At 44.2% G+C, this 18,938-nt stretch overlaps 1 protein-coding gene across 3 annotated transcripts in view; it reads right to left on the reverse strand.

Moving 5' to 3' along the window:
- LOC126253137 (uncharacterized) overlaps positions 1 to 18,938 on the reverse strand; it is an 87,815-nt gene that overhangs the window by 22,366 nt on the left and 46,511 nt on the right. Inside the window, exon 1 of one of the 3 annotated variants that reach the window (XR_007545906.1) lies at positions 7,805 to 8,099. The exons of 1 other annotated variant lie outside the window; for it this stretch is intronic. Coding sequence is in view for 1 of the 2 variants with exons in the window: in XM_049954280.1 (XP_049810237.1) it covers positions 7,805 to 8,175 (371 nt within the window). In the remaining variant the exon portion in view is untranslated. Of the gene's footprint in view, positions 1 to 7,804; positions 8,191 to 18,938 lie in introns of those variants that run through there. One more of the 3 variants, XM_049954280.1, reaches the window with a different exon arrangement.

Below are 18,938 nucleotides of genomic sequence, written 5' to 3' on the forward strand. Positions count from 1 at the left end.
GCAGGAGCGATGGGACACAGAATCTCCGAGGTAGCGATGAAGTGAGGATTTCCCCATACGACCATTTCAGGAGTGTACCGTGAAGATCAGGAATTCGGTAAAATATCAAATCTCCAATATCGCTGCGACCGGAAAAGGATCCTACAACAACGGGGCCAACGACGATTGAAGATAATCGTTCAAAGTGACAGAAGTGCAACCCTTCCGCAAATTGCTGCAGATTTCAATGCTGGGCGATCAACAAGAGTCAACGTGCGAAAAATTCAACGAAACATCGTCGATATGGTCTTTCGCAGCCGAAGGCCAACTCGTGTACCCTTGATGACGGCACGCCACAAAGCTTTGCGCCTCTTCTGGACCCGTCAACACCGACATTGGACTGTTGATGACTTAAACCATATTACCTGGTCGGACGAGTCTCGTGTCAAATTGTATCGAGCGTATGGACGTGTACGGGTATGGTGACAATCTCATGACTTCAGGGATCGTGCATGTCAGCAGGCGACTGTTCAAGCAGGTGGAAGCTGTGTAATGGTGTGGGGCGTGTGCAGTTGAAGTGATATGGGACTCCTGATAGGTCTAGATACGACTCTGACAGGTGACACGTACTAAAGCATCCTGTCTGATCACCTGCATCCATTCATGTCCATTGTGGATTACGACGGACTTGGGCAATTCTAGCAGAACAGTTCGATACCCCATTCGTCCAGAATTGCTACAGAGTATCTCCAGGAATACTCTTCTGAGTGTAAACACTTCCGATGCCCACCAAACTCCCCAGACATGAACGTTATTGAGCATGTCTGGGAGGCCTTACAACGTGCTGTTGAGAAGAGATCTCCACCCCCTGGAACACCTACGTATTTATGGACTACTGTGCAGGATTCATGGTGTCAATTCCCTCTAGCACTACTTCAGACTTTAGTCGAGCCCCTTGCCACGTCGTGCTCGCTGCCCCCCCCCCCCCCTACAAAAATGGTTCAAATGGCTCTGAGCACTATGGGACTTAACTTCTGAGGTCATCCGTCCCCTGGAACTTAGGACTACTTAAACCTAACTAACCTAAGGACGTCACACACATCCATGTCCGAGGCAGGATTCGAACCTGCGACCGTAGCGGTCTCGCGGTTCCAGACTGTAGCGCCCAGAACCGCTCGGCCACTCCGGCCGCCCCCTCCCCCCCCCCCCCCCCCCTACATGATATTAGGCAGTTGTACCAGTTTCTTTGGCTCTTCAGTGTATACCACTATCCAATTACTCCTGTCACAGGTGTGCAACAGAAATGTTAACCTACGATTGTATGTTTTCCTTTCGAATACACACCAGTTGCTTCACTCAGAGTGCGGTTCATATTCCCGTCAAGTCACCACTATATCAGTGAGGTTAAAGTCAGGATGTTCCCTTTGCAATGAAAGCGCCTGTTTTCGTTCCTCATTTTTGTCCCATCCTATTTTCTAAATATGAAGGGAAATTCGGATTTATCATCCCTTCGATGACGAGGCCATTAGAGACGGTGCAAAAGCTTACTTTGTGGGGAGTACGGAGAGGGAACTCGGCCGTGTGAGTTTCAAAGCAACCATCCTGGCAGGTGACACGTATGTAAGCATCCTTTCTGATAATCTGCATCCACTCATGTTCATTTTGCACTCCGACGGTCTTGGGCAACTCCAGCAGGACAATGCGACACCCCACGCGTCCAGAACTGCTACAGAGTGGCTCCAGGAATACTCTTCTGAGTTTAAACACTTCCGCTGGCCACCAAACTCCCCGAACATGAACGTTTCTGAGCATGTCTGGGATACCTCGCAACGTGCTTTTCAGAAGAGATCTCCACCCCCTATCTATCCTATCCTAAGTTTATGGAACCATAAACACAAGGAACATACCAGCGTGAACATTAAAACGGAAATGGTTTTCTTGGATCATGGGGAGCCCTTAGATACAGGCAAGGGGTCAGACCCTAATCTCATAATGTTAAGAAAACTAAATTAAAAAAAGAGGTGTCTTCTGTCATTAATAACATACGAAAATAGAAAAGCACTGATGTCTAACATCTATCTCGTTTGTAAAGAAGTAAATGTAATGCGACAAATAGAGGCTAACGATTACGTGAATGGTTTTCATGCCAAGAGAAGTTTGCGAGAACAGTGCACTTGCTTTTCTTCGTTTAATTAATATAGGCAATTATCCCCCGACACTTCGAGTGAAATTTATCCACACCATTGAAGAATTACACTCCTGGAAATTGAAATAAGAACACCGTGAATTCATTGTCCCAGGAAGGGGAAACTTTATTGACACATTCCTGGGGTCAGATACATCACATGATCACACTGACAGAACGACAGGCACATAGACACAGGCAACAGAGCATGCACAATGTCGGCACTAGTACAGTGTATATCCACCTTTCGCAGCAATGCAGGCTGCTATTCTCCCATGGAGACGATCGTAGAGATGCTGGATGTAGTCCTGTGGAACGGCTTGCCATGCCATTTCCACCTGGCGCCTCAGTTGGACCAGCGTTCGTGCTGGACGTGCAGACCGCGTGAGATGACGCTTCATCCAGTCCCAAACATGCTCAATGGGGGACAGATCCGGAGATATTGCTGGCCAGGGTAGTTGACTTACACCTTCTAGAGCACGTTGGGTGGCACGGGATACATGCGGACGTGCATTGTCCTGTTGGAACAGCAAGTTCCCTTGCCGGTCCAGGAATGGTAGAACGATGGGTTCGATGACGGTTTGGATGTACCGTGCACTATTCAGTGTCCCCTCGACGATCACCAGTGGTGTACGGCCAGTGTAGGAGATCGCTCCCCACACCATGATGCCGGGTGTTGGCCCTGTGTGCCTCGGTCGTATGCAGTCCTGATTGTGGCGCTCACCTGCACGGCGCCAGACACGCATACGACCATCATTGGCACCAAGGCAGAAGCGACTCTCATCGCTGAAGACGACACGTCTCCATTCGTCCTCCATTCACGCCTGTCGCGACACCACTGGAGGCGGGCTGCACGATGTTGGGGCGTGAGCGGAAGACGGCCTAACGGTATGCGGGACCGTAGCCCAGCTTCATGGAGACGGTTGCGAATGGTCCTCGCCGATACCCCAGGAGCAACAGTGTCCCTAATTTGCTGGGAAGTGGCGGTGCGGTCCCCTACGGCACTGCGTAGGATCCTACGGTCTTGGCGTGCATCCGTGCGTCGCTACGGTCCGGTCCCAGGTCGACGGGCACGTGCACCTTCCGCCGACCACTGACGACAACATCGATGTACTGTGGAGACCTCACGCCCCACGTGTTGAGCAATTCGGCGGTACGTCCACCCGACCTCCCGCATGCCCACTATACGCCCTCGCTCAAAGTCCGTCAACTGCACATACGGTTCACGTCCACGCTGTCGCGGCATGCTACCAGTGTTAAAGACTGCGATGGAGCTCCGTATGCCACGGCAAACTGGCTGACACTGACGGCGGCGGTGCACAACTGCTGCACAGCTAGCGCCATTCGACGGCCAACACCGCGGTTCCTGGTGTGTCCGCTGTGCCGTGCGTGTGATCATTGCTTGTACAGCCCTCTCGCAGTGTCCGGAGCAAGTATGGTGGGTCTGACACACCGGTGTCAATGTGTTCTTTTTTCCATTTCCAGGAGTGTATTAATATAAGTTGAGCCTCACTCAGTTCTCTTGATTACAGTTAATAATGAGATTGAAAATGATCCAAAGACAAGACTAAATGAGCTACATAAAGTAAACCCTATATTTTGAAATATCGAACAAATGGGTTGACCGGCCGTCGTCAGTGGGGAAGCTTCAGTGACTTCGGACGCTGGTTCTCGTAACATTATTTATCGTGTTCGAGGATGTTGTACGTGCAGACATTACAGAACAAAATGTTTTCGTCACGAAAAAATTACAGGGGAAGAGATGTAGAGTTACGGAAATGTCGACATACAAAATGTAATCAAAACTATCCGGACACCCCCAAAAACATACGTTTTTCATATTAGGTGCATTGTGCTGCCACCTACTGCCAGGTACCTCATATCAGTGACCTCAGTAGTCATCAGACATCGTGAGAGACCAGAATGTGGCACTCCGCGGAAGTCACGGACTTCGTACGTGGACAGGTAATTGGGTGTCACTTGTGTCATTCGTCTGTACGCGAGATTTCCACACTCCTAAAGATCCCTAGTTGCACTGTTTTCGATGTGATAGTGAAGTGGAAATGTGAAGCGACACGTACAGCACAAAACCGTACGGTCCGACCTCGTCTGATAGCTGACAAGAGACCGCCGACAGTTGAAAAGGGTCGTAATGTGTAATAGACAGACATCTATACAGACCATCACACAGGAATTGCAAACTGCATCAGGATCCACTGCAAGTACTATGACAGTTAGGAAGAAGGTGAGAAAACTTGGACTTCGTGGTCGAGCAGCTGCTCATAAGCCACATATCACTCCGGTAAATGCCAAATGACGCCTCGCTTGATGCAAGGAGAATAAACACTGGACGACTGAATAGTGGAAAAACGTTGGGTGGAGTGATGACTCACGGTACACAATGTGACCATACGATGGCAGGGTGTGGGTATGGCGAATGTCCGGTGAACATCATCTGCCAGAGTGTATAGTGCCATCAGTAAAATTCGGAGGCGGTGGTGTTATGGTGTGGTCGTGGTGTTCATGGAGGGGGCTTTTGATCACATAGCGTACCATTCAATAATCGAAACAATGAAAAGTAGCCACAACACCACAACAGAAGAAAGCAAAACTCGTGAGAATCACACATGGAACAGATGTTGGTTTGCTGTTTCTGCATGAATTTATTCCCCAAGGCACCATTTTCAGCAGGAATTACTACCTTCAGCTGCTAGAACGATTGCCGGCTGGGGTGGCAGAGCGGTTCTAGGCGCTACAGTCTGGAACCGCGCGACCGCTACTGTCACAGGTTCGAATCCTGTCTCGGGCATGGATGTGTGTGATGTCCTTAGGTTAGTTAGGTTAAAGTAGTTCTAAGTTCTAGGGGACTGATGACCTCAGAATTTAAGTCCCATAGTGCTCAGAGCCATTTGAACCATTTGCTAGAACGATTCAGTAAGGTACTGCGGAAAAAACGACTTTTATTGTGACAATTAAAGGAATAATTTTTCAATAGATCTTCACTGATATTTACTTATTTTTACTTCAAATTACTTTAAAGTAAAAATAAAAATATTTATATTGCAGGAGAGGCCCCAGGACGCTGTTATTCAGTAATTGTTTGAACCCTGCAAGACATGGGGCATAAAGCGCAATGTTTCAGATAACTTTTAGACAATAACAAAATGAGAAAATTTTTGCAGCAGTCCTGCTAGCCGAATTTGGTCGCCTGTTACTTTTTCTAGTTCCTTACAAGTATATTTAACCTAAAAGGTAAGCTTTTTCAGGACAAATAAGGAATCTCATTAATTGATGTAAGCACATTGTTCTGTGATGTCCGTAAATGCGAACTGGCCGGAAACAGGAAAATACGTGTACAAAAACAAGTAGTCTGACCTAACTGACGATCTCGCTTTGATTACGGTTATAGTAGTGGCACCCAACCGGAGAAAGTTTCACTAAGGCCCTCTGAGAGCAAGAAAGAAATTATACTACTTACGAGTTTCCTCCATAAAGGAGACGAAGAAAAGAAATTGCTACCTTGAAAGCACAATTACGCATGTCGGAACAAGTACAAGAAGTATATTACCATAGGAAAATATAGAATTCCTCGCTAAAGGAAACCTTGTGGTATTAAGTATAGGCATTAATTTGAGAAAGACATTTCTGAAAATGTATGTCTGGAGCAGACCATTGTGCTGTACTGAAACATAGACTGTGGGAAAACCGGAACAGAAGAACATCGAAGCATTTGAGAGATGATGCTACAGAATAATGTTAAAAATTAGATGGACTAATAAGGCAAGGAATGACGAGCTTTTCCGCAGAATCGGCTATCAATGGAATACGTGAAGAAAACTGAGAAGAAGAAAGGACAGGTTGAAAGAACGTGTTAAGAGATAACATCCTTGGTATTATGAGAAGCTATAGAGGGTGAAAACTGTAGGGGAAGGCAAATACTGGAAAATATCCAGCAAGTAAGTGAGAGCGTTGGGCTGCTCTGACAAAGGTAGGCTACGACGTTCGGATTTACTTCAAACTTTGTACACTTTTATTAGTTCATTAGGACAACATAACGTGCAAGCAATAGAGTGTACTACTTACACGCTTTCAAAAAAATCATACGAGAAGCTTTACGCGTCAATAATGTACCGGTGGGTTGCGACTCTCAGAACAGCAGGTGGCGAACATGTGGTTAGCGTTCAACCTCCGCAGTCCGTGGATCGCTGGATCGAGTCTTGCTCATCTTTTTTTATTAAGTTTTTTTCAACACTAATCTTATTATTTCGTACAAGTTACATTTCAAAGGTAATATAATTAAAAGACACGAGTATGTTCATGAACTTTTAGAGAACATCCAGTGTTATTTGGCTGTTTATTAATTTTTATTATTACAATAATATATTATGCGTCTTTTATTTCTGTAGGCAAGTTGAAAACTTTGTCAAGGACCTTCACACTGGTTCATATTTGATTGATAACAAACAAGAAATTGCTTCTTTTAAAGATGCTATTAAAATACATCCAATCATACATAGCAGATTTTCGGCACCGACATTTTCGAAAATGTTGCGTTACTTACGATTTGATTCTAAATTGTCGGAAGAAAGAAAAATTTTTTTCAGTGTGTCAACGAGCTTTGCTCAGAAATGGTACACATTCGATGTAGTAGATGCTGTGTTATTCTGTTTTCTGTGCCTGTATTAAAAATATTATCCTGCAACCTGTAATGTCGGAAGCAAATACGACCATTAATCATACATTTCCCTCTTATTCTGGCATATTTTAACTCATTGTATTACTCAATATAATTATTTACACCTTTATTTATCGATGTTTCACTTGAGCTTTCCAAATCTGTCCCCCGTCCTTGAAACCTGTGTCTACAGATCGAAGCGTCCAGGTGCAAAGCAGTTCTCCCCATTGGACATTCAATGAAAGTCCATGCACGTCTCTTTTCATCATATTGCCTTTCAAATACATATGAAATAATACTATTAATGTTAAAAAATATAAATAAAAGAACTTCTGAGCAGGACTCTATCCAGCGACCCACCAATTACGGTGGCTGAACGCTAATCACATGATCGCCACCAGCTCGTACTCAAGGTCGTAACTCACCGTTATATTACTTATGTGTAAAACTTCTTTTGCGATTTTCCCGATATCGCATAAGTATTGCGCCTTACTACTTTCAATTTATGTTGTCCCAATGCACTACTAAAAGTGAACAAAGTTTGAAGTAAATCCGTGATTCGAACGTGTTGGCCTCCCCTTGTGAGGTGAAGAGGATGGCACAGTAGAGGAAGTCGTAGTGAGCCCCACCATACCCGTCCTAAAACGAAAGCCAAAATAGTTCTGTTCCCCTTTCTGCCCTGATATCGGTGGCGAAAATTTCTTTCATTATCAGGACTCGAACCAGTGACTTACAGTTGAGTGTAACCCCACTGGTGAGCATTAGCTCTCTCGCCCGTGTAATGGAGTACGTTAAAAGAAGAAAACTCTCAACTTATAATATAACCAACCCCACAACTCAAAATGGTATCTACAGTGGTGTAGCGCCACCGAGGAGTGACTTGTTATGTAAGTATATTTTATGATGCTGTAACTAAGTCTGCAGCAAGGAAAAACCTTTGGTAGGACCAGCGGCTGCGCACACACCTGATGACTACGCGGCACTTGCCCTTCAGGAACTTCTGACCATCTGGGCAGGCGGGATTCCTCGGTCTTACATTGATGATCTGCGATATTTTCGGAGTCGTCGAATTCAACGCCGGCGTCGTAGTCGTCTGTCGATAACCTCGCACAGTCACAACGTTGGCAGCCCTGTTCGAGGTTATCAGCGCGAACACAATCGCCGCCACTGCTGTCAACACACACCACAAGCGCATCTCTGCTTCACCGTCGCGGCGTCCGAGTCGCACTGGGAGAGAGGCCGTCTTGTCTGTGGACTGCGTGTGTCTCGGGTCGCTCGAGATAAGCAGAACAAGCTTCGCAGGAAGTGTGTGTGTCGATGTGATTACAGCTTGCATCCGCTCACATGGCGGCTTTATGAGTTTGTTATGTTGTTTCTCATTTCCATCATAACAGTGTCAGTGAGGCGTATAGATTGCCAACAGATGTGATGATACTGACATCTGTTGGCAGGAAGCGCAGTCTGCTGAGCATAAATTAACTCCGAATGTGTTGCGGATTCCGGGGCACGTCAGTCAGTGTATACTGCTTTACTAAACCTTTCATCAGTAAGATGGACCCCCGACATGAGGTAATAGTCTCGAACACGTCACAGTAGCCTTGTATGCGCTTTCCTAACAACTGTACTGCAAATTATCGGAAATATCCAAATTTACCTACTATACGTTTAACACGATTATTTCTACTATTTATCCGTAATACAGTTCATTTGTCTACATTTGAGCGACGCTACCATACACCAAATATTAAGTTCTGGAGTAGTGTTGGACATCAATATCTATTGGTAGTCGAAAATTGCAACAACGTGAACGATTAACGCAAGTCGCATCAAACAGGGATTTCGGAGAAGAGTGGAACATGTAAATACTTCGTGTAACACACAGGACAGGTGTCGAAAGAGAATTGACATCTGAATCACATTTATAAAGGATAACTGAAATATGTGTCTCATCTACGGTAGTAAACATTCCACTGGAAATCACAGAACCTCTTTTATAGTCATATAGACACACGGATTATAAACGAGACAAATGTTTTATTTTCTTGATTACCGTCAATGTTGGAGTGCAAACTAGTAAAGAACGTTGAACATATTTCAGGTTTGGGCACAAAGATGTACAGGGTGATTGCAATTAAAGCTAAACTTTCAAAAAGCTGAAGAAATAACACCACTGTCAGAATGACGTCGAATTGGAAAACAATAATACATCTTTACAAGCAGAGCGCGATCATGCATCGAGACAGTCATGGCAAACGTCGTGGACGGGAAAGGAGGTAAAGCCGTGTATCCGCCGTGTTATACCTACTTCAGTGGGTCGTGCGCGTGACAGGTGTTTTCATTTACGTGTTCTGACACATAGAGCGCCAGATTTTTTTCTTCTGTCATAATTTTTCCCCCTTCTCCGATAATATTCCGTTGCAGTTTGACGTCATACTGACCAGTGGTGTTATTGCTACACCTTTTTGAAAGTTTAACTTTAATTACACTACTGGCCATTAAAATTGCTGCACCACGAAGATGACGCGCTACAGACGCGAAATTTCACCGACAGGAAGAAGATGCTGTGATATGCAAATGATTAGCTTTTCAGAGCATTCACACAAGGTTTCGCGCCGGTGGCGACACCTACAACGTGCTGACATGAGGAAAGTTTCCAATCGATTTCTCATACACAAACAGCAGCTGACCGGCGTTGCCTGGTGAAACGTTGTTGTGATGCCCCGTGTAAGGAGGAGAAATGCGTACCATCACGTTTCCGACTTTGATAAAGATCGGATTGTAGCCTATCGCGATTGCGGTTTATCGTATCGCGACATTGCTGCTCGCGTTGGTCCAGATCCAATGACTGTTAGCAGAATATGGAAACGGTGGGTTCAGGAGGGTAATACGGAACGCCGTGCTGGATAATGAGACTACTTTGCTACTTCTAACAAACTTTAAACGTATTTCCAGACCTTTTATAAACTTGATCTCGCTTGCATCCTCAACATCAAATATGGTTCAAATGGGTCTGAGCACTATGGGACTTAACTTCTGAGGTCATCAGTCCCCTAGAACTTAGAACTACTTAAACCTAACTAACCTATGGACATCACACACATCCATGCCCGAGGCAGGATTCGAACCTGCGACCGTAGCGGTCGCGTGGTTCCAGACTGTAGCGCCTAGAACCGCATCAAATATGTATCACATTAACTCAGTTGTAATGCTATCAGACGTTTGAAGCTGTTTTATACACAAGAGTAAGTTTCTTTAAAGAACAAGGGGTGGGAGGCTTAAGGGTCCTCCATAATCTGCTTTGCATGTTTCAGTCTCAGTCTGCCTCTACTATTGTTCCCCTCTGCTGTTCATTCCAACACAATGTTAAATCCCTGAAAGCCGTAGCGGCTTTGTCCGTAACCTGTGCCGGCCGCGGTGGTCTCGCGGTTCTAGGCGCGCAGTCCGGAACCGCGCGACTGCTACGGTCGCAGGTTCGAATCCTGCCTCGGGCATGGATGTGTGTGATGTCCTTAGGTTAGTTAGGTTTAACTAGTTCTAAGTTCTAGGGGACATGACCTAAGATGTTAAGTCCCATAGTGCTCAGAGCCATTTGAACCATCCGTAACCTATACTTTCCTCTCGTAAGTAAGATTTTGGCCTCACTTATTCTATTTCGCATTTCATCATGTCTTACTTTTTCTGCCTACTTAATTCTTAACGTTCTTCGATAGCGCTGCGTTTCAGTTGCTACCCTTTTCTTCTTTCCGAGATTTATGGTGGTTCAAATTCATTTCCACACAATGCGGGCTTCCAGGTGCACACTTTCAGGAACTCCTTTCTGTGTTCCATGACAATACCTGTTATCAGGATAGCCCTTTTATAGCAAAGACTGTCTTGGGAATTGCCTCGTGGTCTGAGGTACCTTGCCACATTTCGCCCCTCCCCTCCCTCCATCGGAGGTTCGAGTCCTCTCTCCAGGCCTGGGTGTGTGTGTTGCCTTTAGGATAAGTTAGTTTAAGTTAAATTAAGTAGTGTATAAGCCTAGGGACCGTTGACCTCAGCAGTTTAGTCCCATAGGAACTTGCCACAAATTTCCAAATTTTCTTGCGAATTGTTGCACTTTTTGCACCATTGCGACCTTTCTATTACTGTTCATCATCTTTAGTTTTGCTTAGTTTATTTTTAATCCACATCATGTGCTAAGTAAACTGTCCATTCCTTTCGACAGCTCTTCTAAAACTTCCTTAGAGTCGATCAGAAGGCCGACGTCGTCTTCACATCTCTGGAATAGTGTCCCTTATCCTTCAAGTTGAACATACGTGGATTGTGTGTGCATATGTCTTTGACCCTTAGGCAAAACTAAGGACAGTCTCCTTTGCACAGATATTTTGCCAGTTTTTTTGTCCCGTTAATGCACCTCGTACTACACAGTTGGCAGTGTGCGGTAATACTAAAAGAATGCCTATCACAATGACGCGGTAAATCGCTGGGCCGTCGCGTGGGAAAAGTTTGAGTAGGGTACAGTAACCCCCTCCTATCAACAAACTGTTAACGTTGATCCTGTAGTCATTGCAAACGGCGTCGAAGATGTCTCCATGACAAATATGGGCATATACATCCAATTACTCGTCTGTAATTTAATTGGTCGCCCACTCGCTTGTCCTCCCATCAGCGATTCCCTACATTTGAACATGGAATACACAACATGTATCATTCTAGGCGACTTTCCACACCACTGAGAGGTGTAATCTGGGTTAAAGGCCGAGCGAAGTATTCTGTGGAACGACGTGGATTCAATACCGCGACTACTCTCGTTTCCAGGCACACACTTTACCACTACACCTGCATCTGATGAAAAACTTCCTTAAGCTGCAGCACACTTAAGACAGAAAAAAGTGTTTATTACTTTATCGCACCCCGCTCGTGCAAAATGATCATTAAAAGCTAAAAGAATATCTAGCGCTTAGGAAGGCGAGTTCTAATTCGTACTGCCTTTTAAAAAGTGGCCAAATTTACGTTCGTTGCTCTGCGTCGTATATGGGTCAAGCTGTGTGTTCTCACGCAGAGTGTTGTGTGTGACTATTTATACAGTACGGCAGTTGGCGGCGAGTACTGGCAGAGTACACATGTAGGACAACATCTGCCATCCGCCCCAGAGCCGCCCTGCCGTCCGGATAAGCGGGGATCGCGTTACATAAAGCGGGCGCTGTCCCTCTCACGCCTCAGACGCATGTCCAGTTGGTCGACGCAGCGTTAGTACATCAGCCGATTTCTCTATAGGGCGTTGGATCCAAACCAAACAAGCTTCTAAAAGGGGATGCCTGAACATATTTGATTTTGGGCTCGGTTTGGTGAGATGAATCGTCTCTGGGGATATTATTGAATATTGTAAGGCAAAGTGACATGTTCTTTACAGAGAAGACCATATAACGATCCACGTACTCTTCTTAATAAGTATTAATGACTATACACATATTTGAGAAGTATTTTCTCTAACAACTGCTCCTGTAGGAAGATAATGCGTGTCAGAAGACGCTATACGTATTTGTTAGATACGTATTTGTTCTTGTTGTGGTTTCAGTCAAAAGTATGGTTTGGTGCAACTCTCCACGCTGGTGTATTGTGTGAAACCGGCAATGCATTGGCAGAGCTCTCAAATGGTTCAAATGGCTCTGAGCACTATGGGACTCAACTGCTGAGGTCATAAGTCCCCTAGAACTTAGAACTACTTAAACCTAACTAACCTAAGGACAACACACACATCCATGCCCGAAGCAGGATTCGAACCTGCGACCGTAGCGGTCGCGCGGTTCCAGACTGTAGCGCCAGGACCGCTCGGCCACCAGCGGCCGGCGGCAGAGCTCTCATTTGTACTCATGTGATTCATACGAAAAGGTTTCCGACATGATTATGGTCCCACGACAGGAATTGACAGACTCTGAACATGCAATACTAGTTGGAGCTAGATGTTTGGGACATTCCATTTCAGAAATTGTTAGGGAATACAGTATTCCGAGATCCGCACTGTCAAGAGTGTGCCGAGAATCTCAAATTTCAGGCATTACCTCTCACCACGGACAAAGCAGCAGCAAACGGCCTTCATTAACGACCGAGAGTAGCGGCGTTTGCGTAGAGTTGTCGGTGCTAACACACAAGCAACACTGCGTGTAATAATCGCAGAAATCCATGTGGAACGTACGACGAACGTATCCATTGGGACAGTGGGGCGAAATTTGGCGTTAATTGGCTATGGCAGCAGACGATCTCCGCGAGTGCCTTTGCTAACTGCCCTACATCGCCAGCAGCGCCTCATCTGCTCTCGTGACCGTATTGGTTGGACCTTGGATGATTAGAAAACCGTCGCCTGGTCAGATAAATCGCGATTTCAAATCGTAAGAGCACTTCGTTCAAGAATCATAAAAGAAGGTTGTATAATTGGAAGAATCCTGGAGATACTAGAAGGTATCAGATAGATTATATAATGGTAAGACAGAGATTTAGGAACCAGGTTTTAAATTCGAAGACATTTCCACGGGCAGTTGTGGACTCTGACCACAATCTATTGGTTATGACCTGTAGATTAAAACTGAAGAAACTGCAAAAAGGTGGGAATTTAAGGAGATGGGACCTGGATAAACTGACTAAACCAGAGGTTGTACAGAGTTTTGGCGACAGCATAAGGGAACAATTGACAGGAATGGGGGAAAGAAATACAGTAGAAGAAGAATGGGTAGCTCTGAGGGATGAAGTAGTGAAGGCAGCAGAGGATCAAGTAGGTAAAAACACGAGGGCTAGTAGAAATCCTTGGGTAAGAGAAGAAATATTGAATTTAATTGATGAAAGCAGAAAATATAAAAACGCAGTAAATGAAGCAGGAAAAAGGGAATACAAACGTCTCAAAAATTACTCCAAAATGAGATTTTCACTCTGCAGCGGAGTGTGCGCTGATATGAAACTTCCTGGCAGATTAAAACTGTGTGCCCGACCGAGACTCGAACTGGAAACATCCCCCAGGCTGTGGCTAAGCCATGTCTCCGCAGTATCCTTTCTTTCAGGAGTGCTAGTTCTGCAAGATTCGCAGAAGAGCTTCTGTAAAGTTTGGAAGGTAGGAGACGAGATACTGGCAGAAGTAAAGCTGTGAGTATCGGGCGTGAGTCGTGCTTGGGTAGCTCAGATGGCAAAGCACTTGCCCGCGAAAGGCAAAGCCCCGAGTTCGAGTCTCGGTCGGGCACACAGTTTTAATCTGCCAGGAAGTTTCGTCTCAAAAATGAGATCGACAGCAATTGCAAAATGGCTAAGCAGGGATGGTTAGAGGACAAATGTAACGATGTAGAGGCTTATCTCACTAGGGGTAAGATAGATACAGCCTACAGGAAAATTAAAGAGACCTTTGGAGAAAGGAGAACAACTTGTATGAATATCAAGAGCCCAAATGGAAACCCAGTTCTAAACAAAGAAAAAAAAGCGGAAAGGTGGAAGGAGTATATAGAGGGTCTATACAGGGCCGATGTTCTTGAGGACAATATTATGGAAATGGAAGATGTAGATTAAGATGAAATGGGAGATATGATACTGTGTGAAGAGTTTGACAGAGCACTGAAAGACCTGAGTCGAGACAAGGCCCCGGGAGTAGACAACATTCCATTGGAACTACTGACGGCCTTGGGAGAGCCAGTCATGACAAAACTCTACCATCTGGTGAGTAAGATGTATGAGACAAGCGAAATACCCTCAGACTTCAAGAAGAATATAATAATTCCAATCCCAAAGAAAGCAGGTGTTGGCAGATGTGAAAATTACCGAACTATCAGTTTAATAAGTCACAGCTGCAAAATACTAACGCGAATTATTTACAGACGAATGGAAAAACTGGTAGAAGCCGACCTCGACGAAGATCAGTTTGGATTCCGTAGAAATGTTGGAACACGTGAGGCAATACTGACCCTACGACTTATCTTAGAAAATAGATTAAGGAAAGGCAAACCTACATTTCTAGTATTTGTGGGCTTAGAGAAAGCTTTTGACAAAGTTGACTGGAATACACTCTTTCAAATTCTAAAGGTGGCAGGGGTAAAATACCGGGAGCGAAAGGCTATTTACAATTTGTACAGAAACCAGATGGCAGTCATAAGAGTCGAGGGGCATGAAAGGGAAGCAGTTGTTGGGAAGGGAGTGAGACAGGGTTGTAGCCTGTCCCCGATGTTATTCAATCTGTATACTGAGCAAGCAGTAAAGGAAACAAAAGAAAAATTCGGAGTTGGTATTAAAATCCATGGAGAGGAAATAAAAACGTTGAGGTTTGCCGATGACATTGTAATTCTGTCAGAGACAGCAAAGGACTTGGAAGAGCAGTTGAACGGAATGGACAGTGTCTTGAAAGGAGGATATAAGATGAACATCAACAAAAGCAAAACGAGAATAATGGAATGTAGTCGAATTAAGTCGGGTGATGCTGAGGGAATTAGATTAGGAAATGAAACACTTAAAGTAGTAAAGGAGTTTTGCTACTTGGGGAGCAAAATAACTGATGATGGTCGAAGTATAGAGGATATAAAATGTAGACGAGCAATGGCAAGGAAAGCGTTTCTGAAGAAGAGAAATTTGTTAACATCGAGTATAGATTTAAGTGTCAGGAAGTCGTTTCTGAAAGTATTTGTATGGAGTGTAGCCATGTATGGAAGTGAAACATGGAAATAAATAGTTTGGACAAGAAGAGAATAGAAGCTTTCGAAATGTGGTGCTACAGAAGAATGCTGAAGATTAGATGGGTAGATCACATAACTAATGAGGAGGTACTGAATTGAATTGGGGAGAAGAGGAATTTGTGGCACAACTTGACAAGAAGAAGGGACCGGTTGGTAGGACATGTTCTGAGGCATCAAGGGATCACCAATTTAGCATTGGCGGGCGGCGTGGAGGGTAAAAATCGTAGAGGGAGACCAAGAGATGAATACACTAAGCAGATTCAGAAGGATGTAGGTTGCAGTAAGTACTGGGAGATGAGGAAGCGTGCACAGGATAGAGTAGCATGGAGAGCTGCATCAAACCAGTCTCAGGACTGAAGACAACAACAACAACAACAGAGCTGATGATAGAGTTCGAATGTGGCGCAGACCCCACCAGTTGTCAACAAGCCAGTGTGCAAGCTGGTGGTGGCTCCATAATGGTGTGTGTGTTTGTGTGGAATTGACTGGGTCCTTGGGTCCAACTGAACCGATTATTGAATGTAGATGGTTATTTACATCTAGCTGGAGACCATCGGCAGCCATTCGTGAATTTCATGTTCCCAAACAACAATGGAGTTCTTATGGTTGATAGTGCGCATATCACCGGGCCATAATCGTTCGTGATTGGTTTGAAGGACATTCTGAACATTTCGCTCGAATTATTTGACCACCCAGATCACCCGGCATGAATCCCATCGAACGTTTATGGGACACAATCGATAGGTCAATTGGTGCACAAAATTCTGCACCATCAACAATTTCGCAATTATGGACGGCTACAGAGGCAGCATAGCTCAGTATTTCTTCAAGAGACTTCCAGCGATTTGTTGGGTTCATGCCACGTCGAGTTGCTGCACTACGCTGGGCAAAAGGAGGTCCGACACGATATTAGGAGGTGTCCCATGACTTTTGTCTCCTCAGTGTAAATCCCTATGAACTTTCTCGCTGCAGTCAGGAGTAAGTCTCTCTCTACAAAATAACGATTCCTTAATATCTAAGGAGGCGTCCTATCAGCCGATGCCTTCAATAAAGTGGCGGAAAAAATATCTTTTCTCCCCCAATCGAATTAAACACCATATATGAAAAGCTTCTATTCTCTTCTTGTCTGAACTCTTTGTCGTTCACGTTTACTTCCTTATAAGACTACACTTAGCAAATTTTTCAGAAACGATTTTAGGACTTAAATTTGTATTCGACGTTGACAAATTTCTCGTTTTTTAGAAACACTTACCCCGCTATTGCCACTCTACATACTTCGAGCATCATATTATTTTGCTACCCCAGCAACAATACTCAACTTCTATCTTTAGTTCCTCATTTCTTAGTGTAATTCCATCACAACTGTCCTGCTCTGATTCGACTATGTTCGTCTATAGTTGTTTTGGTTTTGTCGACGTTCGCCCCATAACCTTTTCAAGACACTATCATTTCCATTCAACTGATCTTCCAGATATTTAGTCGTCTCTGACAAAATTATAACATCTCTCCATCTTCTCCTTTACTTCTCACACAATATACCCATTGAAGAATATCGGCGATAGGCTACAACACCGTATTGCTTCCTTCTCAACTACTACCTCTCCTTCATGTTTTTTTACTCCCATAACTCCAGTCTGATTCTTGTAGAAATTTGAGATAACCTTCGACTTTCTGTATTTTATCCCTGATATGTTAAGAATTTCAGAGAGTGTATTGCAGTGAACAATATCAAAACCTTCCTCTAAATCTACAAATTCTGTAAATAATCGTATGTGTCGTACGATAGATGGAAGGGTCAGTACTGCGTCGGAATCCCCGGAACTCAAAGACTACTTCTACCAGTCTTTCTATTATTTTGTAAATTATTCGCGTTTGTATTTTTCAATCATGACGTACGAAGCTGGTGTTTCGGTAACATATACACCTTGGGTGCAACGGCCACCTGATTTCACCCCTGTCCAAACTCAAAGTTTTATTGTGATTCGTGTTCACGATTATGATTCCCGAACACAAGTATCAGAATTAGTACAGCTGTATATGGGGCACTTTTACTATTAGGGAACAGAGTCAATGAAGAGACAAATACAGGGTGTTAAAAAAAGTACGAATGCTTTGAGGGACGGGTGTTTTCATCGGAAGAAGAGTAACATGTGACAGCCTTGGGCCCGAAACCACGTGCATTCTGAGATCTGAACAGTTGTTCATAGCATGAGCAGGGAGACTTTTGGTAGTTGATACGAGGACAGTCGCTGCTTTGGCGTTCCTTCAACTGGGTCGACTGAGTATTTAGATATCTTTATCAGAGTGCTGTAGACACAGGTAAGTCTGAGTCAGGTAGTCTGCAGTCAGTTGTACGGTACGATTTGTATTATATTTTATTTATAATAGCGTGTGTTATTATACAGTAAACCTCTCGCAACTCTCGGTAGATATATGGTCCCTTACCTTGTTACATAGGTGTCTTCATTTTTGTGATTACTACTGTTGTGCTGTTTGTACATACGAATAGTCCTGTATTTTTCTTTTCTCGTTCGTGCCTCTCGTTACGAAGAGAAGCCAACTGATTGCTCAATCACGATTTTCTGTTATAATTCAACAAACGGAAGTAATCAGAGACGCCTTCTAAGCGAAAAAAATACCGAGTGGAAGGATGCCATGCGATAAGCTGCTCTGCCGATTTTCCCAGCGTCTTATGAATACAGGTCCACTTACAGACCGCAAGGTAAATAACGGAAAGCGTGGCTTATTGTGCGCGTATGGGACAGAGGATCTAACTGTACAATTAGTGTGTGACGACTGACAGCAGCGAAATGTCTGACTCGTTCCCTTTTCTAAGCAGTACTTCATGGACGATGCGAGATTCCTTACGACGAAGGACAGAAGCATACTGACGTAACATCGACTAACTTCTATGAGTAAATGTTATGAATGGACGTCGTATGAATACATGTTGATATCTCAGAGAGTATGTGTTTCCGGACTCTTGTTTATTTGACTTGTTTTCTCATTTCGATGAGTATTACCATCTCTCAAAATATTTGACTCAGACTTACATGTGTCTACAGCACTGTGATAAAGATATCTAAACACTCAGTTGACCCTGTTGAAGGAACGCCAAAGCAACGACTGTCATATCCACAACCAAAAGTCTCCCAGTTCACCGTGTGAATAATTGTTTAGAATGTTCATACCTCAGAAAGTACGCTGTTTCGGGCCCAAGTTTGTCACATTATTCTCTTGTTCCGATAAAAAGCACCTTCTCTCAAGATATTCGTGCTTTATTTAACACCCTAGTTGTGAAATGAATTAAATACACTAAAATGCGTTCGCAGTCGCTGGAAACATAATTTACAGGTAATAATTGCTGTCCGTTTACCACTTGACAAACAGAAGTCTAATTAAACATCTGTTGACC

This window comes from Schistocerca nitens, chromosome 4 (genome assembly GCF_023898315.1).
Source record: "Schistocerca nitens isolate TAMUIC-IGC-003100 chromosome 4, iqSchNite1.1, whole genome shotgun sequence".
Classification (NCBI taxonomy): domain Eukaryota; kingdom Metazoa; phylum Arthropoda; class Insecta; order Orthoptera; family Acrididae; genus Schistocerca; species Schistocerca nitens.